The 21738-nt window shown below is 41.9% G+C and overlaps 1 protein-coding gene across 6 annotated transcripts in view; it reads left to right on the forward strand.

The window, feature by feature from the left end:
* The window catches only part of FAM13C (family with sequence similarity 13 member C), a 503775-nt gene that overhangs the window by 385770 nt on the left and 96267 nt on the right, over positions 1-21738 (forward strand). For 5 of the 6 annotated variants that reach the window (XM_073685472.1, XM_073685469.1, XM_073685466.1 and 2 more), the window contains exon 8: positions 15467-15656. In XM_073685472.1, the coding sequence (XP_073541573.1) occupies positions 15467-15656 (190 nt within the window). The remainder of the gene's footprint in view (positions 1-15466; positions 15657-21738) is intronic. The other variant, XM_073685468.1, reaches the window with a different exon arrangement.

Below are 21738 nucleotides of genomic sequence, written 5' to 3' on the forward strand. Positions count from 1 at the left end.
AGGCCATACACGTCACTGAGGCCATACACATCACTGAGGCCATACACAGTCACTGAGGCCATACACGTCACTGAGGCCATGCACGTCACTGAGGCCATACACATCACTGAGGCCATACACATCACTGAGGCCATACACGTCACTGAGGCCATACACGTCACCGAGGACATACATATCACTGAGGCCATACACGTCACTGAGGCCATACACGTAACGGAGGCCATACACGTCACTGAGGCCATACACGTCACCGAGGACATACATATCACTGAGGCCATACACATAACGGAGGCCATACACGTCACTGAGGCCATACACGTCACTGAGGCCATACACGTCACTGAGGCCATACACGTCACCGAGGACATACATATCACTGAGGCCATACACATAACGGAGGCCATACTCATCACTGAGGCCATACACGTCACTGAGGCCATACACATCACTGAGGCCATACACGTCACTGAGGCCATACACGTCACTGAGGCCATGCACGTCACTGAGGCCATACACGTCACTGAGGCCATACACGTCACTGAGGCCATACACGTCACTGAGGCCATACACGTCACTGAGGCCATACACGTCACTGAGGCCATACACGTCACTGAGGCCATACATATCACTGAGGCCATACACGTCACTGAGGCCATACACGTCACTGAGGCCATACACGTCACCAAGGACATACATATCACTGAGGCCATACACATCACTGAGGCCATACACGTCACTGAGGCCATACACGTCACTGAGGCCATACACATCACTGAGGCCATACACGTCACTGAGGCCATACACGTCACTGAGGCCATGCACGTCACTGAGGCCATACACGTCACTGAGGCCATACACGTCACCAAGGACATACATATCACTGAGGCCATACACATAACGGTGGCCAGACACATCGCCGAAGCCATACACATAACGGAGGCCATACACATCGCCGAGGCCATACACATAACGGAGGCCATACACATCGCCGAGGCCATACACATTACTGATAATTACGCTGATATAATGTATAAGCCCATACATATATGGTATAATGAAAATCGAAGTTACCAGTAATGTAATGTGCCCCGTCAAGTCACTTAAGATACAAAAATCCCCAAAGTGTGTTTTGCATGTAGTAGTGTTGCTTCCTCAGAGGGTTAAAAACAGCACTAGCAACATGTCATCTCCTATCTCAGTAATGTGAAAATCTGTCTTCACTGAATACACAATTTACCCACAAATTAAGAGTGAAAGATAAGTCCAGAAGAAGAAAGAAGCTGGTATCTTTGATAGGATATATTACAAAGTTGCTCAGTTACAGAGCTGCACAGCACATCTCCATCAACTGTATTGCACATCCACCCCTATTCAAATCAATAGGGGGCGGATGTGCAATACCCCGCTGTAGCCACTATTCCGTCAATGGAGCTGTGCAGTTCCGTAACTGGGCAATTCCGGCCGCTGCCGACACCGGGAACAGCTGAACAGCCGGGGCACTGGGTGTCACACCCCCACCGATCAGACATTGATGACTTATCCTAAGGATAGCCCATCAATATTAAAGCCGTGAACAACCTCTTTAAATAAAGCCAATGGTATGGCATATGTCTGACTGTAGTTTTTCAAAATGTGGCAGACCATGTTTTATGCATATTGGAAAAAGATAAACACTGTCAGGACATAGGCCATACAATGACCCTATAGGCTTCATTTAGGTGAAATGCTATGATGGGGTTCCCGTGGGAATCCAGTTTTTTTGAGGATTGCAATAGAAACCCCAAAGTAGTGCTCCCCGTCAAAGAAGACTGTATAGTTATGTATCTAGCCTTGTTCTGTTGCATTGACTAGGTATGAAGGACAGATCTGCCTAGTCATGCAGTGCTACAAAAGTGTCATGTTTAGCTGCATAGCTTATTGGTGATATGCTTAATGTATATCATGGCATTGTCATTACGAATTAATGGAGAGCTTTCAACACTAGTATAACGAAAAAAGCAACCGCAATCAGAATACTACTTTTATTTTGTAAAGCTTTGCTGAAAACTGAATTCTGGAATCTGTTTGGTTACCAAAACATCTTCTCTACTTTTTCCTTGGATACTTTTCCTTACATTTGATACATCACCAACATCATATACTAAATCAATTCTTGTGTTCCTCGTATACAATGAAGTATAATACTTCATATTCATAATATTACTATGTAATTAAGTTTTGCCATTGTTCTTATGGTTTTGCATTGGGGAATTGCTCTTGTATTGTTTACAATCTGAGGCCAGAACAAGGAAGAAGAAAATCCATACTGGGCTCACACTGCAGGGAGTATCGATAGGAGAAACCTTATACTCCTGAATGCCGGCTTCTTCAGCCCAGCGCACTTGTCTTCTAACTCAATAGACTACAGTGCGAAGAGTTTTTTCATTATTTTACTCAATTAGATTTTCCAATATTGGAAAGCTACAATTTTAAGTGTTATGTTTACTAACATTTTCTCAACTTTTACCATACTTGTAAATTTATAAATATCTATGGATTTATTGTTTGTGAGTGTAGGGCTTTCAGCTATTTTTTTGATTGTGCCTCTTTAGAGGTCTTACTCAGTAAGGGTGGAAGTCCTCTTGTTCATTATAATGGCAACTAAATACTTTATGTTGATATAACCTAGAATAAAAAAATGCATAGAAACTCTTCAGTAAGTAAATAGTAAACACATGTAAGAAACCTAGGGTTCTTAGTTAATATTTTTTAACAAAAAATGCGTAAAAGCCATCCCAACGCAACAAGGTATACCCAGTCAAGATAGTCCATATCTCTAATATCTTTCCTCGATATGGGCCTGCAGGTCTCAAAATAGACGGGGGCAGAGCTGGACCTGAGCCTGACTGTGTGTACCACCTTCCTGTGGAAAACGAAATATATTAGGTGCACATACCGAGGAAGCGGCCACACCCCAAAATGTGCTAAATGCACCTGTCAGTATAAATGTAATATGTAGGCTCACATACACACTGTGACCATTAATAGACAAATACAACCTAGAATAAAACCAGTGCATAGAAACCCTACTGTAAATAAATAGACACACATGTAAGAAGCATTGGGTTCTTAGTAGGGTTGAGCGAGTATGTTCTGTCCGAGTATGCTCGGGCCAAGCTCCGAGTATTTACAGCTGCTCGGTGATATGGTTGAATTACTCCCGTGTACATGATTTGCAACAGTTTGACAGCTTTATTACATGTGAGGAATGTCTATTTCTTACACATTCCTCACATGTAATAAAACTGTCAAACAGTTGCAAATCATGCACACTGGAGCGATTTAACCTTATCACCGAGCAGCTGTAAATACTCGGAGCTTGGCCCGAGCATACTCGGCGAAAGGGTTAATAGAACATACTCGCTCAACACTAGTTCTTAGTTAACATTTTTTTTTTTATCAATCCGATCCCACTGTGACATAGTGTACCCAATCAGGATGGTCCCTACTCCAATAACTCACCTCACTATTTGCCAACCAGCCTTCAGTTTGTTCTATTCAGTACATTGTGGAGTGTGGCAGCCTCTTGGTCTGTGCACCTTATATATTCAACTTTCCAAATGCAGGTGTACAACATAGTCAGGCCCAGGTCCAGTTCTGCCCCCGTCTATTTTGCGGCTTTTTGGCACATAGCGAGGTGAGTATCTAAAGTAGTGACGATCCTGATTGGTTCACCTTATCGTGGTATGATGGCTTTTAGTTTTTCTTTTATAGAAAAAATGTTAACTAAGTACTCGATGTTTCTTACTTGTATTGCTATTTATTTACTTACTGCAGTGTTTATACATATTGTTTTTATTCTAGATTATATTTGTCTTTTAATGGCTATAGTGTCCATGTACACTTATACCAAGGGGTGTGCTGGCCTGTGATTTTTTTTTGTAAACATTCACATTATATGTCAAAGATTTGCTTGATTTACTTGAGACTATTATATCTATCTATTTTGAAGCATGCCTATGATTGGAGACCCTCACTGTTGTTTGTGGCATTAAGAATCCATTTATTATACCATTCCCTTCAAAGTTTTTTTTTACCTAAATGTGATATGAACGTAACGAAAAAAGGGAAGACCTACTAGAGGGAGATGCCACACCCGCTCCCAACTGGTTCCTGTACAGACTAGGAAAACCCTAGCTGCACAACTCAACAGCACCACCTTGGAACTGGCCCCCTAAAAGGCCATCAAGGGGTTTCTCGTACCTCCTGAGGAACCAGAGGGGAGGCCGGCAACACACTGCCAACTAGAGGAGGGAAAAGTGTGCTGGAAGATACAAAAACCCAGGGTGAGAAAATTAAAACACTTTCATATAGGGTAGAGAGGGAAAGCTAAAGTGAGACAAAAGTAAACAGAACAAGTATAACCTCCCAGAAACCTAAAGAGGAGAAAGAAAGAGGAACTGGGAAGGAAAAAAAAAACACTCACCGTAAGAATTCAACTGGTGTCTACCACGCGAGGTAAACCCTGTAGCTGAAGTGCTGGAACTTCTAAACCAAGTACACCTAGAAGTATAGCCAGCAAGGAAGTGCAGTGAAGGGTGAACATATAAAACCCAATGAAGAATGTGACAGGGCAGACCAAAACGGGAAAATGGAAAAAAAACTTGGGAAAAGAGCAAACCAAGAAAGGGAAAACAAATACAATTGGAACCATCAGCATTTGGACAGGGAATAAAAGGCAATAGCTCACCGACCATGCAGCAACAAGTCTGCAGATCGAATCCCCAAATTGAGCCATGACAAATATACTGTTATTATGTTGTTTCCATGTTCCATTTCTGTTTCAGTTTTCATTACTTGTCAGGCCATTAGATTCTGGGGCATACAAGCCTCACTCATGTATGAATCATCCATATGTCTTGTATCAGGCATTTTTAACAGAGGTTTACTTACTAATAGTACTTTAAACCATAAATTTGTGGGATTTTGACATGTGGAACCACCACAATCAATGTTTCTTTGCATTTACAACCTTTATTACCTCTATATCTTGGTCCTGCAACCCAGTTAACTTATTGACTACAGTTTAAAGGGGTGGTCCACTATAACCCCATTTCCAATGTCCCTAATATGTTTTATAAAATAAAAAAGCATACTTCCCTCACGGGCTGGTGCCGCTCCTCTGTTCCATGCTTCTTAAAAATGAGATGCCCCAAAGCAGTAACTTTTTTATACCAGATATGTAGTGAGAAAATTTTATGACACTATGCAAATGTATGCAATTGAATCACATTTCGAAAATAGCCACAACAATGGAAAAGGTAAATGCAAATATTATTGTAACACCAGAGTATTTCTGATGATAAAAACAATTCTGAACAATTTTTATGTTTTTATCCTACATTTCAAATAAGTCAAGAGGAGCTTCTCGTTCCCATGGGACATTTTATTCTCACAGCTTTTTAACAACTTATCAACCCAGTTTCATAGACTAACGTGGTAGATAACACTGTCTTAGACTGTAGCAGCCAAATGTATTATACCGATATCAAAAGTGAGAAGTCCCTGCACTCCCCACGACTTGCACAGTGCAGTGTTATTAGTGCAAAAGTTGGCCTATTATCATCATAGTCATATAATGATGACAGATAACTTCTCCCACGTTTTGCTGAATTGATTCTAGTTTTGAGATAATTCATCCATGAAAATAATGCATTCCCCCAATGTGTGATAACAAATGCAATAGGTTTTGGTTTTTTGACTCTTTAACAGTGTCTTAGGTAATGAAATATCCCATATAATTACTTTGTATTTCAGTTTTTAGGCTTACAATGCTATAAAAGCGACTTCTTAAAGCCAGAATTCTACTGTAATTACCGTTCTTTTCGGACTATGAGGCGCACTTTCTCCCACCTAAATTTGGGAGGAAAATGGGGGGTGCGTCTTATAGTCCTAATGCAGGCTAACCGGGAGGATGCAGCGGTGGTGAAGCTGCGTCCCTCCGTCAGGAAGCTGCCGGCGGCGGCAGGAGTGTGGCGATGCTGCGGCCCGGTGGCGGCGGTGACCAGAGCAGAGTGCATCATTATTTTCCTGTCGTCCATTTTCCCGGAGGTGACGTGTGCGCAGATTGGGAAAGCAATAATGCACTCCACTCTGCTCACCACCGACACCAGGCCCACAGCATCGCCACACTTCTGCCGCCGCCGGTGACCTCCTGAGGAAGGGACCCTGCTCTTCAGCACACTCTGCTCTGCCTCACCGCCAACACTGGGCCCCACAGCATTGCACCATTGGGATACCCCCTCCTCCCACCCAGGGCCCGCAGTATTGCCCCACTTCTGCCACTGCCAGCTTCCTGAGGAAGGGACCATGCCTCCTGTGACCCTGCTCCACCGCCCCCCAGGTAAGAGACCTTAAATTCGGACTATAAGACGGACCCTCATCTTATAAACATCTTTTTTTCCTATTTTCCACCCCAAAATTTGGGGTGCGTCTTATAGTCCGAAAAACACGGTAATTAGTTAACTATTAAATATCTCAGAAACTAGAGTGAATCTGGCAAAACCAAAGTCGTATTCTTAATCAGCACCATAAACTTAATATAAAACCGTTCAGATATCGTTGGCCCCAAATCACTGTATACCAATGTAATCAATGAAGTCTGCAACTATTTTTTATGTTTTATTTTTATTATTAATTGTAGAAAATATGAAAAATTAAATGTTGAAGGTTTCAAATTGTCCACTGTTGGACACTAGAGGGAGCAACTTTTAACTTTGCCAAGAAAAATAATAATAAAGTTAATGCTATGTAGCATTATGATTGCTGCAAAGATAAACTGGCATTGCTTGTATGATGCCAATTCTTCCCTCACTGTTTACATTTTGGCGAAAGGAGGTGGGGCGATAATGTTTTGGATTGATTTTCCAGTATGTGATTTTCCTGTCTGAAGATCACAAAGAGCAGCTTTGTGAACTGTTTTAGAGGCCTCTAGTCATGCAGTGATACAGCACTGCGGATTTACTATTTGTGGGCCACGGCGGTCAAGACTTCATTGCTGTGATAGTACAGTCAGGGGCAGTCAGAATGTACTTTCAGAGTGCTGGATGCGCTCACTGCTGCAGCCTATGGCTGTACTTTCAAAGTGCTGGATTTCCTCACTGTCTCTGCCCACAGATCGTAAATGCAGACTGCTATATAAAAGCACCACTGCGGGCCCTCTGGCTTACGCTTACACGTCCAAAGGGAGTATGGAGCAAAGTGACACATTCCCTCTAAAGTGATGATTTATAAAATTTACAGTGGTATTTGCAGTTTGTAAACCCTTCAGAATTTTCCATATCTCTGCATAAATTTGACCTAAAATTACATCAGATTTTCACAAAAGTCTTAAAGTAGATAAAGAGAACTACATAAAAAAATAGTCAAAAATATCACACTGTCATTTTTTCATGAGAGTGGACTCATGAACATTAACAGTGAGGGGCGCCTTTAGTTGCTTAGAGGTTACCTTAGGGGGTTGCTTTTGTAACTTCGTGGACTTTTATACATCCCTTTTTTTTTCTCTTTTACTTGAAAACATGGCTTAATTTTCATCAGTGTGATCAATCAGATTTTCATCAGTGTTTGGTCAGTGTGTAATATTTTACCATCAGTGATGTTCTCCAGTGCCAAGAAAATCCCCAAAACATTCCAAAGCTTCTCCTACCCATTACAGTGTTAAAAACAAACAGCAGATGGTTTGAACATGAATTGTATCCATGTGCAATTCGTAATTTACGGTACATGGACTCATAGACTAGTATAAGTGATGTTGATCCGTAATGGGATAGAAAACAGACACGTCATTGTAATTTTTTTTTGCGTACATACAGTCTGCAAAAACAGCATGGACATGTGAACAGCGCCAACGATTTTAATATGTACATGTTCTAACCATGAAAAAAGATGTCTGAATGAGGCCTTAATGCACAGGGTGTCACGGGTTTACCGCGACAGAGAGGAGCCAGAAGACCGCAGCGTCTGAGTTCACGTATTCCTGCACTGATCAGAAGCACTTCTTCCTCATATTAAACGGTGCAGGTTTCTTTCAGCAGTGCAGGGGTTAATTTGTTCAGCTTGGAGTCTCTGAAGCTTCCTGCTTGGATGATCTCAGCTGTTCAGTATTGGCCACTCCTCTCCTATATATTCTCGCCTCTTGCAAATCTGGATTGCCAGTGTTAAGTCTTGTACTGCCTGGTGAGGAGTGGAGGTGTTGGTTTGGGTAGAGGCATTTTGGAGAATTGTTCTATGACTGTTGTTAGGTGTTTCAGCTGTGTGCATAGTCCCCATCCTCTCCTATTTTGTTTACCTACCTAATCTCACCAGTGTTTCCCTCTGTTGTCTGTGATATTTTGTATGATTGGTATCTTCATTTGTCCCTGTACATCCTTCCTTGTTTGTCTGGTTTGTGTATTTACATACACTATTTCTCCTCACTTCCCTGGGTGGGGGAGAGGACAGATTAGGGCTGATTCAGGAGCTCAGCAAGGTACGTGGCCCCAGCATCTTCACCATCAGAAGTGACCTGGGGAGCAGGGATAGCTAGGGCGCCCTTAGCATTAGGGACGGGAAGGTGCCCCTGGCCCCGGGTTATCAGACTACAGAATCATGACACAGATACTAGATAAGAGGAACGGGACTCTTATAGACACCGGCTGCGGTGTTAGGAGAAGTAGGGCTCTTGAAAACAGGAGTTGAGATAGGAAGAGTCTGGAAACTGGTGGCAAAGAACACTGTCAGTTAAGGCCTTTGTGAAGTAACATGTTCCTTAGTGTGGTCCCTATGAAGTGAACAGGGACCTGAGACAGTGGTTTACATAATTGTTCAGTGTTTCATTCATTGGGTTTTGCAGCCATGATTTTATTTTCAGAATTTCCGCTATGTATAAACTCTCTTACCGATCAGTCGCCCCTTCAGATGCTTCCTGGGACCCTGCTGTTCTCTGTAGTGCCTGCTCCAGTAATGATGCCCTGGCACAGATATGTGATCACTGCAGCCAATAACCTTTTAAGCCACTCAGTATATTATGCATCAGTAATAAATAATCTCCTGTGTCATATCTGCAGTCGGGCTCAATTTGAATTTCGTTGGCCCGTATTTGCCTTTTTTAAAGAGGAACCAGTTAGGAGTGATACACCAACAAATTTACTGGATTTCCTATGCTGTTAAAGGTTCTTTTTATGTAAACAGATGATACTCATTGTCTATAACTAATAATATGCGTCTCAGTGTGACTGATGTAGCTACAGGTAGAAAAGAGAAACCGTTATCATGTAAGCAATATTCTTATGTCCCACATGCTGGTGTCTGCAATGATAATCACTCTCATTATGGACATTGAAAAAGCTAAAGACTTACGTATTGTACTTACCAATATTCCATTAAGTTTTAATAGTAGTAAACAGTTATACATATAAAAACTAAAAAAAATGCTTATTTCCATTTTTGAGACTATTCTTAAGGTTAAAACCAGCTGCCATTTAAAGACCATGTCCAAATAAACCTAAAAATTAAGATTTGTTTGAAGTAAAGCTCAATATTCCCCTTCCAAAATAGTCACACATGGATCTGATTCTTGTATAGGGGATTCTTGCACTGAAGCACTTCTGGAGCTGTTCCTTTAGGTCTACAGTCCTAATGTGTATGCAGTGGTTAGGCCTATGTTTGACCCTGTAGAGCCACCATCATGTCAGCAAAATCAGTGGTGATTATCCATTTTCAGCCATACTAGTTCTGGAGTTACAAGGACTACTTAAAGGGAGCCTGTCACCAAGTTTTTGCCACCTAATCTGAGAGCAGAATAATGGAGAGACAGAGACCCTGATTCCAGTAATGTGTTACTCACTGGGCTGATTGCTGTAGTTTTGATATTATCACAGTTTTACATTTATTATGGTCAATTACATAGCGCCATCATATTCCGCAGCACTTTACAGACATCATCATCACTGTCCCCATTGGGGCTCACAATTTAAATTCTCAGACCGTCTTTGGAGTGTGGGAGGAAACCGGAGAACCCGGAGGAAACCCACGCAAACACGGGGAGAACATACAAACTCCTTGCAGATGTTGTCCTTGTGCCACTGCACAGATCGCACCAGGGGTATGTCCTTTTCTGAATCTATTTCTGTGCAGGGGTACCTGGACCTGTTGATCAGCAAAATTGAGCTCCGATTAATAAAAAAAATATTAAGAAATTATTCAGCACAAAATGTTAAATCTAGAAAAACAATTATATTCAAGGGCAAACATTCACTTAAGGCCATTACATCAGTATTTGTAAGTAGCGATAAGTGGACCCTGGAAGTTCGGGTTCATTGGGTTCGACCAAGTTCGGTTCGGGCACCAGAACTGTACCTGAACTTGAACCTGAATCCGAACCCCATAGAAATCAATGGGGAACTTTGGAGCTGGAAAATCTTTCTTTCTCTCGTAAAAGTGGTGACGTGTTTCTATTGTACTTTTCCTCTGATTGTTCCACTCCTGGTTTTGGCTTACAAATACTGATGTAAAATACTGACCAAATACTGAACGTGTGAACATGGCCTTTCACATATAAAGCACTGACCACGATAAATACCACTCATCCGTTACTTCAATTAGTTGTGGAAGTCCTAATGTCCACCATAGGGGGCAGATCTATATGAAGCTGAATATGTCCTCATATTCCATTCCTTCACTAATTCATTCTTTATGGTTTAATAAAATGGGAGAAAGCCTTTATGATCCAAGCGTAGACCCTAGAGGTGGAACACATGGACATATTAAGAACTGACATGAAGGGCAGTTTACATTTTGCTGATAATTTTACTTGCAGAAACTTTCCTGCATCTCTGTATTTGTATAAAAAGGAAGTAATTCTACTAATAAGAACGTATAACATAAATGCTAATTATGCACTTTTTTATTTTCTTGGTCTTAATTTGTTAAAGGTGACCCTACAGTTAAAGGGTTAGGTTAGAAAAAAGAAAGGGAAACAGTGCCACTCATGTTTGTGGGCAGTGTCTGGTATTGCAGCTCATCCCCATTCACTTAATATCAGACACATCTCATGCAACATTAAATAATCACAATTTTACCTTGAACTCTAATTTATTGCAGCAAAATTAGGTTACAATGAAATCCTTAACTGGCTTTATTAAATCTGCATATAATTCCATCATGATTTGAGGGATTAATGGATGTCATGCTGTGTTTTAATCATAGAACTGCAGAATTTCATCTTTTAGGTACATCATACTCTTAAAGAAGTTGTCCACTACTTGGACACCACTTCCCATACCCCTCGCTTGTCCCCGATAAAATAAAAAAGCTTATACTCACCTCCCGTGACGGCGCCGTTCCAGCAGTGTCAGCACTCGTGGTCCTGGGACTCTCATGCGGTTGTTGTGACACATGACCCTGGAGCCCAATCAGCGCTGGCGTCACTGTCCCCGCCTCCTGTCGAATTGAACATGAAGAGGAAGTCAGAAAGCAGCTGCAGCCCGGACTGCCAGCGCTGATTGGGCGCCAGGCTCACGTGTCACAGCAACCGCACGAGAGTCCCAGGACCGTGAATGCTGACACTGCTGGAACATCACCGGCACGGGAAGTAAGTATAGGTTTTTTTATCTTATCGTGGCCAAACATTTAGATCAAGAAGGGGTCGACCTAGTAGTGGACAAGCCCTTTAAGTGATATTGAAGGGTTTAGGTTACAGTATATACATTGAGGTCATTAACGTACTGTAGGGCAGGGCACATAAAATAAAGTGCATCTGAAAACTACTAGGTAGAAATGTATCTTTATATACAGTATTAAAGATATCCGATTTGTAATGTGAAGTATATATTTCTATGTATAGACTCTTAAAGTGAAACTCTGTCTTTATCATTGCTGTTTTTAGATTAAAATCTCTGTGCCGATTCCTTTTTTTTTGTATATTTTTCCTTTTTTGTCTAAAATACACAGAATTAACAAAAGTATCAGATCCCTTACACATTGTACTTAGAGGAGCTCTAGCATCTCATACTAAATCCACAGTCATTAGTGAATAAATGACTTCAGACATATTATGCCTACAAGTAAGGACAGTAGTGAGTGACACGCGTAAGGTGGTGCATATCCTGGTCCTTCATCGGTTTTCTATGTGACTTGTAACTCTGCTGGAATTTTATCTATTATTGGTGCTGGATCACAAATCTCCATTTTTTCCTCGTAACACTAGTTCCAGTCCAAGTAGTTTAAGTAGTTTGACCACAGAATCTAAGTGGCTAAAAAGAGGGGAGGGAGCCGTTATTTGATTGGTAGGCTTTTCCAACTCTTTGCTGCCCCATTATTGCTGGCGGGGAGACCCTAAAATGGTCTTGCCACTTCTGAGCTATAATATATACATGTGAATAAAATGGTCATACAGGGAAGGGTGTCAAAAATGATTAAGACCGCCTACTGGACTCCTAACCTCAGAATGAATAGTGGTTTATATTAAGAAATTATTCTACTTCTTTTCCTTCTAATATACATCAAGCTGCTCAGCTCCTTTTGCTCTACAGAATTTTGTCTGCAGATTGGACTAATTTGTAAAGTGACGGGTTCACTTTAAATGTATATATTATGAGATTTTTATACTTTGCATGTTATAGCCATTAATTGCATGCTATTACAGCCTATGGCTAAATTCACATGAGTGCATAAAATATTGTTGGATTTTCATCCTGAAAAACTGACAGTTTTTCATCTGTTTTGTCATCTGTATACCATCCATATGCAATCCATGCGGCATTTGTTTTTATACATCAGCCGTGAATAAAATTTCCAAGATCAAAAACAGTTTCCTATGTTAATAATGGCAATGTATCCATAAAATTAGAATGTTATATGGTTGAGCCCTATGAGATCAGATTTTTTTTGTGCACCCATAGACTTGAATTAGCCAAATCTATTCCGAAATACAGAAGAAACACATGTATGCCACAGTTATTTTCATGCGGACATTCGGCCCTCTGCAAAAACTAATCTTCTGAACATCCCAATCGAGTAACATTGGTCCTAGTGATGACACTTTTTTTCCACGGACAGCACTCAGATTGATAATACACAGTCGTATGAATGTAGCCTCCAGGTGATGGATACCACTGTTAAGCATTGGTCCTTGCGTCTGTTTAACGTATAGTTCAGTAGTCTTTCCCGTCAAATACTTTACACAGCGAAAAAGAGTGAACAGGGCCTAAACACACACGGGTCAATTCCTCAAAGCTTTTACCCCAGAAATGTGGTGGAAAAGCTTTGAAAAATCGCAACATTTTTGCACAATGCTGAGTTTTGCAAAAATCTTGCAACTTTTGCCATTTTCATGCCAGTTTTAATCAGTTCTGCCAATAAGGGTGGCGCTGGAGAGGAGCCAGGCCTCAGCGTGGCCACGCCGACTTGTTCAATTCCATAAAAGTGATGGCATTTTTGTATGCCAGAAATGTTACTCCAGTCCCTGACTGTAGTAGTATCTCTAACAAATTGAAGCTGCACTCTGTAATGCTGTAGTATGCAAATATGGAATATATGAAATTGCAATTGCATTGCTGCTCTTGAAAAAAAGTTAAAATGAAGATATTTAGCGCATAAATTGGCCAATTCATTTGGGCCTAGCAGCCACCGACAAAACAACCTTCTTTGTTGGAAACCTAACTTAATATGAATCCTCTCCAGCCCAGGAGAAGTATCATATTACGTTAGGTTCCCAGTAAAGAGGGTCACCTTGTCGGTGGCTGTTGTTAGTTACATATGGAAGTGGCTCTCTTAGCTTTCACCTGTTCACACCTGCTTTTCTGTTTGGAAGTGACAGTCAGTCTTTGATATTTGTAGTAGTATCTCTGGCCTGGTGCACGTAGGCGCATGCCATTCAGAGTACAAATTCATTTGGAGGCGCATGCCACTTAATGGATTCGCACATCTTCTCTGAAGACTGGGGCTGCACAAGTGTGCTCTACGTCAGTCTTGATGAATCAGCAATGTTTTCCACGTGCTGCTCAGTATATGATGGCGTGCACTTTCTCATAAATTGATTTGATTCTGCTTATTTAGTAGCAAATGACTGTTTTACATGGCTGAAAAATGATCTCTCTTTTCATGTGCAGCAGATCTTCTAATGACAAGGTTATGATAAATGGCCTTCTCACTAGGCTAACACAACGGTAATGAGGTTAAGTAAGTGTAGTGGTTCTTTGCCTTGGAGCTCCTGTTAATATTATCAATTTACAATGGAAAATTCAATTTGTAGCACTGACCCATGTCATGTCAGAACGTATGAGCACTGTAGTTGTCAGCTACTGATCTCAGGTGTCAGTTTTCTGTTTCCTCTTTGTGTTCAGTGATTACAATATTTTTTGTTCCACTATATTTATCTATTTTTAATAATACAGTCTTCAGTGAAAAACACAGCAGTGTACAACAAAAAAAGCCATTCTCTAGCAACAAGTTGTGTCTAGTACATTCAAGTCCAGAACTTTAAGAAGAAAGCAGCCAAGTTTTACTAGTTTAATACAGCCACTTTTATGCCTGTTCATTATGTTCATTCATTGATTTAAAGAGGTTGTCCACTACTTTTACATTGATGGCATATCCTTAGGATAGGTCATCAATGTCTGATCAGCCAAGGTCTGACACTTGGCACTCCCGCCGATCCGCTGTTATCGGTGGCGGCAGCCAGAAGTACACACTTGCGGAGTTGGTTGTCTTTGAATAGGAGGTGGATGTACCCTACCTCGGCCACTACCAGAAGACTAAGCCGCTCTGCAAGTGAGTACTTTTGGCCGCCAACCCTGATAACAGCTGATCGGCGGGGGTGCCGGGTGTCAGACCCCGGCCGATCAGACATTGATGACCTATCCTAAGGATAGATTATCAATGTATAAGCAGTGGACAACCTCTTTAAGTGAACCTTTCATCAGGATTGTATACGCCAATCTAATGGCCTGTATATAAAGGGGCTTTAATGCTGAGTAAATCCTTACCTTCATTGTAGAAATCCATTTTGCTGATTTAGAGAAATTCATAGTTAAAATTTTATGCTAATGAGTTGCAAGTGCAATGGGTGGGCTCTGCACTTGCTGGTCTCCTGCTTCTCTGCCTTTTCTCCGACCGCTGACTGTTTCCTGGCTAAAACTGACAGGTCACTGAAACATGAGTCACCTGCCAGAAAGAGGCAGGCAGCAGGCAGGAAAGGGCAGAGAGGCAGGAGAGCTGCAAGTGCATTGCCCGCCCACTGCACTTGCAGCTCATTAGCATACAATTTCAACTATGGATTTCTCTAAAACAGAAAAACGGATTTCTACAAGAAAGGTAAGGATTCACTCAGCATTAAAGCGCCTTTATATACATGTCATTAACTTGGGGTATAAAATCCTAATGACTCACTTTAATACAGCCATCCGATGGGAAGATACTATGTTTATTGTTGTATCTTTCTAATTAGCAGAGATGACAATAACAAAGAAAACTACCCTCACAGACCTGCGGAATTGGAAGAAAATGCTACATGTTCCCGGGACCTTCAGCACCACATGGACAAGAAGATGTTTGATGGCTCCGGCAGACATGGAATTGGAATCCTGCAATCAAAGCAGCCAAGATCAGGCAATGGGAAGATACATGAAGGAAACCAAGTAAGAAAAAGATTCTCTAGTAAATGTATTATATTGTTTACTTAGCTATTTATTATGATGATGATGACTACAATGGACTGCATGTATCTAAGCTGCCTCATAGAAAAAGTCATTCTTCCCCAAACAAAACAAACAACATTTTTGCAGATACTGTTTTTATATATGAGAACCGAAGAGTTTCTCTAGGTATGTAAGGCACAATGAAACAACTCTAAAATAATGGTTAATGGTCCCCTGTTGGGAATCCTTCCCAGGAAAAGTGTGTCATGTATACGAGGAACAATGGCACACAGCATCTATCTGAGGGTCCTATTATGCTACTGCCTACATTCTCATGACCATGTTAAAGGGAAACTTTCACAAAGGTTTTGCAACTTAATCTGAAAGCAGCACAATGTAGAGACATAGACCCTGATTCCAGCAAAGTATTGGTTACTGGGCAGCTTGCTGTAGTTTTATAAAATCACAATGTTATAGTTACCAGCCGCTGTCTTCATCTTTTATCGGCGTCACTCTGATCTGTCTTCAGCAGGTTGTGACTTCCGGATTGCTCCAGTGTTTGCTGGGCGAGCCGGAAGTCACAACTCAATGTAAGTCTATGAGAGCCAGAACGAGGCCCTTGTAGACTTGCACTAAGAGCTTGTGGCCATTACCTCTGACTTCTGGCCAGTGAGAAGTAGTGGTCACAAGATGAGAGAGGCACTGGGAAGAGCTGAAGACGGCGGCTGGAAAGTTACATAGTTTATAAGGCCGAAAAAAGACAAGCGTCCATCCAGTTCAGCCTATTTCTTGTGCACTGCAGCTATTCCGCAGCGTTGATCCAGGGGAACGCAAAAAAAAACATGCGGTATAGGCCAATTTACATCATTGAGGAAAAAATTCACTTCCCGACACCAATCTGGATTAATTAACTATCACTAAGCATAAGATGTAATTTTATTGTTCTCAAGAAAAGCGTCCAGGCCTCTCTTGAACTCATTAAGTGAGTTGGACATCACCACTTCCTCTCCCAGAGAGTTCCAGAGTCTCACGGCTCTGACCGTAAAGAATCCCCTTCTATGCTGGTGCAGGAACCTCCTTTCCTCCAGACGCATAGTGTGCCCCCTCGTCTTTGTCACCATCCTTGGTATAAACAGGTCATGGGAGAGATCTCTGTACTGCCCCCTGATGTATTTATACATGTTTATGAGGTCTCCCCTAAGCCTTCTCTTTTCCAATGTAAATAGGCCTAATTTTGACAACCTCTCTGGGTATTCTAGTCCCTCCATTCCCTTTATTACCTTAGTCGCCCCCCTTTGTACCCTCTCTAGTTCCAATATGTCTTTCCTGAGCACCGGAGCCCAGAACTGTGCACAATATTCTAAGTGCGGCCTTACCAGCGCTTTATACAGAGGAAGAACAATGTTCTCATCATATGCCCCTATTCCTCTTCTGATGCATGCCATGACTCTATTTGCCTTCGCAGCTGCTGCCTGACACTGGGCACTCCAATTTAATTTGCTATTAACCAAGACGCCCAGGTCCTTCTCCATGTCAGATTTCCCCAACGTTTTCCCATTTAATATGTATGGGTGACTGCTGTTTTTCTTTCCCATGTGCATGACCTTACATTTATCGGCATTGAACCCCATTTGCCATTTTTTGGCCCAACTCCCCAATTTATCTAAATCCTCCTGTAGCTGTGCCCTATCCTCATCTGTGTTAACTACTTTACAAAGTTTAGTATCATCTGCAAATATTACTATTTTACTATGCAACCCTTCCATTAGATCATTAATAAATATATTAAATAATATAGGGCCCAAGACAGACCCTTGAGGCACCCCGCTAGTAACCCTGACACACCCTGAGCTTACTCCATTGATAACCACCCTCTGCTTTCTATCACTCAGCCAGCTATTTACCCACTTGCACACATTATCCCCCAGACCAAGCATTCTCATTTTATATACCAACCTTTTGTGTGGCACGGTATCAAACGCTTTGGAGAAGTCAAGGTATACAACATCCACTGACTCTGCCCGGTCCAGCTGTGAGCTCACCTCCTCGTAGAAGGCGATCAGGTTTGTTTGGCAGGAGCGATCCCTCATGAATCCATGTTGATATGGAGTTAGACAGTTATTATCATTAAGATATTCTACAATAGCATCTCTAAGAAATCCTTCAAACAATTTACCCACAACAGACGTTAAGCTGACTGGTCTATAGTTCCCAGGGTCACTTTTAGACCCCTTTTTGAATATTGGTACCACATTTGCTTGGCGCCAGTCTAGTGGGGCAGTCCCTGTCCATAAAGAGTGCTTGAATATAAGATACAGCGGTCTGTCTATCACATTACTTAATTCTTTTAGTACCCGGGGGTGTATGCCATCTGGGCCTGGTGACTTGTCTATTTTGATATTATTTAGGCGTTTCTGAACTTCCTCTTGGGTTAGGTGGGTGATATTTAGCGGAGGGTTTACTTTATCACTTTGCATTTCCTCCGATAAATTGTTTTCTTTTGTGAAAACAGTGGAGAAGAAGCTATTGAGTAGGTTTGCTTTACCCTCATCGCCCTCTATGATTTTACCCAGGTTATTTTTCAATGGGCCAACTCCATCAGTTTTAATCCTTTTACTGTTTATATAGTTAAAGAACAGTTTGGGATTCGTTTTACTTTCTTTGGCAATTAGTCTCTCTGTCTCCTCATTTGCTATTCTTATTTGTTTCTTACAGATTTTGTTTTTTCCCTATAAGTTATTAGCGCTTCCTCGCTGCCTTCTTGTTTAAGTTTACCGAAAGCCCTTTTTTTGTTTTCCATTGCCCTCTTGACTTCCTTATTTAGCCACATTGGCTTCCTCCTATTCCTAGCCCTTTTATTCCCATAAGGTATGTACCTTCTACAGTGACTATGTAGGACTGTTTTGAAAATTTCCCATTTTCTATCCGTGCGCCTATTACTCAAGATACTATCCCAGTCTATAAGGTGAAGGGCATCTCTTAGCTGATCAAACTTTGCCCTCCTGAAGTTCAGTGTTTTTGTGACTCCCTTGCTGGGCACCCTACTGAAGCACATGTGGAATTGTATAATGTTGTGGTCACTATTTCCCAGGTGCCCCCCGACCTGCACCTCAGTTATTCTGTCTGGCCTGTTAGTTAATATGAAGTCTAAAAGGGCCGTCCCTCTAGTTGGTTCCTGCACAAGTTGTGACAAATAATTGTCTTTGATAATTGACAGAAACCTGTTTCCTTTCTGAGATCTACAGCTTTCGGTTTCCCAGTCTATATCGGGGTAGTTGAAGTCCCCCATAATAATCACCTCATTATTTTTTGCTACTTCGTCTATTTGTCTCATTAATAGACTTTCCGTGGCTTCTGCTATATTTGGTGGTTTATAACAGACTCCTATGATAATTTTATCATTGTTTTTTGCCCCATGTATCTCCACCCATAAGGACTCGACCTCCTCATTTCCCTCCCATACATCCTCCCGTATTGTAGGCTTTAGACACGTCTTTACATATAGACAGACTCCACCCCCTTTCCGATTTCTTCGATCCCTTCTAAACAGACTGTAACCCTGTAAGTTAACTGCCCAGTCATAGCTTTCATCTAACCATGTCTCGGTTATTCCCACTATGTCATAGTTACCTGTAGATATTTCTGCTTCCAGTTCATCCATCTTGTTTGTCAGGCTCCTGGCATTTGCTAGCACGCAGTTTACACGATTTTGTTTTGTTCCAATCTTCTCCCTGTGGATTGTATTAGAAATTTTCTTACCTCCCTTCCAAGTATCTTGTCTTGGACCTTCTTTGTTGCACTTCATATCTTTCATTAGTATGTTCTCTGGTTGCATGTTCGTGTCCGGCGTTTTTCTTCCCATCCCCTCTTCTTCTAGTTTAACGCCCTCCTGATGAGTGTTGCGAGTCTCCTGGCGAATGTGTGTATAATACTTGGGGCAAGGAACTTAGATTAGCGGCCCTGAAATAAAAAGAAACAATGCTGGAGTGTTGCTTTAAATCCGTACAGAACAGATTTTTATATAAAAAAAATCTCATGTATTCAAATTTTTCACCCTCACATCCAACCAACTGCTGGTCATAGGTAATAATATCCTGGGGGGCGCACAAACAGTTGCTTTACAGGATGTATCCAATTATTAGAGACAATTTTCCTGAAGAAAGAATTTCTTTAGCTATAAATAAGATGTAATGAACGTTGAGCTTTCTTTTTAGTCTTTCTTTCCGGAGCTGTTCATTTATATTTAATTGCAGACTGCGCAGAAAGCATGGATCGTATGGTTTGCAGCCGCTTTCATTTGCCTTCATTCAAGGCAGGTGTATCTCTAAAAACCTGTGCCGCCGGCTGCTGGAATCTGCACCATTATGTGTCTGATGTAGTCAAGCACTATGGGGGGGGACTTATTTATTTTTTAAAAGTAAATGGAAACATCCTGATGTTTGATTAAATAGGAAGCCCCCTGGAATGCTGAAATCACTTTACTTTCTTTTCCTTCTTTTTAATTCGTTCATCAGCAACACAAGAGCCATTTTGCTTTCAGCAGCTGCACAATTCAGACGGTTATAAATAGGATTTGCAAGAGCGATCACAGCTGCACCCTATTTCACTGTATAAAGAACAGTAAACTTCTAATTTGATGCATCGAAAATCAACGAGTGTTTGCAATCAGTCTGATAATCATCCATGGAGAAGACTTACAATCCTATCTGATTCCTGGCATCTAGGATGCAGAGCACAGTGCTGCGCATCTAATAATTCATACCGACTATTCATGACATTCATCACTTTGTTTACTTCCATATCTGTTTGTCATAACCTAAGGGTGGTAGAGTCCTGCATTACATAGGAGATTAAATACGATATTGGAAAAGTTATAATTGTGTGATCTGTGAGAGTCCGACAACCCAACCGATCCTGCTTCCCCTGAAAAACTAAACCAGCACTAATCATTAATACAAATGAGCTGTCCACCAGAAAGCAGAGAATGGTCTCAGTAATGTCACCTGCACGTAGCTCATCTGCAAGTCAATAGGCAAAATATTATAGAACCTTATTTACGGCTACAGACTTTAGCCAAACGAGAGTCTTGTCAAAAAGAAAGAGGGCATCTCTCTGTAGACAGCATCCCTCTGTAGACAGCATCCCTCTGTACACAGAATCCCTCTGTACACAGCATCCCTCTGTACACAGAATCCCTCTGTAGACAGCATCCCTCTGTAGACAGCATCCCTCTGTAGACAGCATCCCTCTGTACACAGAATCCCTCTGCACACAGAATCCCTCTGTAGACAGCATCCCTCTGTAGACAGCATCCCTCTGTAGACAGCATCCCTCTGTAGACAGCATCCCTCTGTACACAGAATCCCTCTGTAGACAGCATCCCTCTGTAGACAGCATCCCTCTGTACACAGCATCCCTCTGTACACAGCATCCCTCTGCACACAGCATCCCTCTGTAGACAGCATCCCTCTGTACACAGCATCCCTCTGTACACAGCATCCCTCTGCACACAGAATCCCTCTGTAGACAGCATCCCTCTGTAGACAGCATCCCTCTGTAGACAGCATCCCTCTGTGGACAGCATCCCTTTGTAGACAGCATCCCTCTGTAGACATCATCCCTCTATAGACAGCATCCCTCTGTAGACATCATCCCTCTATAGACAGCATCCCTCTGTACACAGCATCCCTCTGCACACAGCATCCCTCTGTAGACAGCATCCCTCTGTACACAGAATCCCTCTGTAGACAGCATCCCTCTGTACACAGAATCCCTCTGTAGACAGCATCCCTCTGTAGACAGCATCCCTCTGTACACAGAATCCCTCTGTACACAGCATCCCTCTGTACACAGAATCCCTCTGTAGACAGCATCCCTCTGTAGACAGCATTCCTCTGTACACAGCATCCCTCTGCACACAGAATCCCTCTGTAGACAGCATCCCTCTGTAGACAGCATCCCTCTGTACACAGCATCCCTCTGTAGACAGCATTCCTCTGTACACAGCATCCCTCTGTAGACAGCATCCCTCTGTAGACATCATCCCTCTGTAGACATCATCCCTCTATAGACAGCATCCCTC

This window comes from Phyllobates terribilis, unplaced genomic scaffold (genome assembly GCF_046119375.1).
Source record: "Phyllobates terribilis strain yellow unplaced genomic scaffold, ASM4611937v1 Scaffold_5__5_contigs__length_657084704, whole genome shotgun sequence".
NCBI lineage: Eukaryota > Metazoa > Chordata > Amphibia > Anura > Dendrobatidae > Phyllobates > Phyllobates terribilis.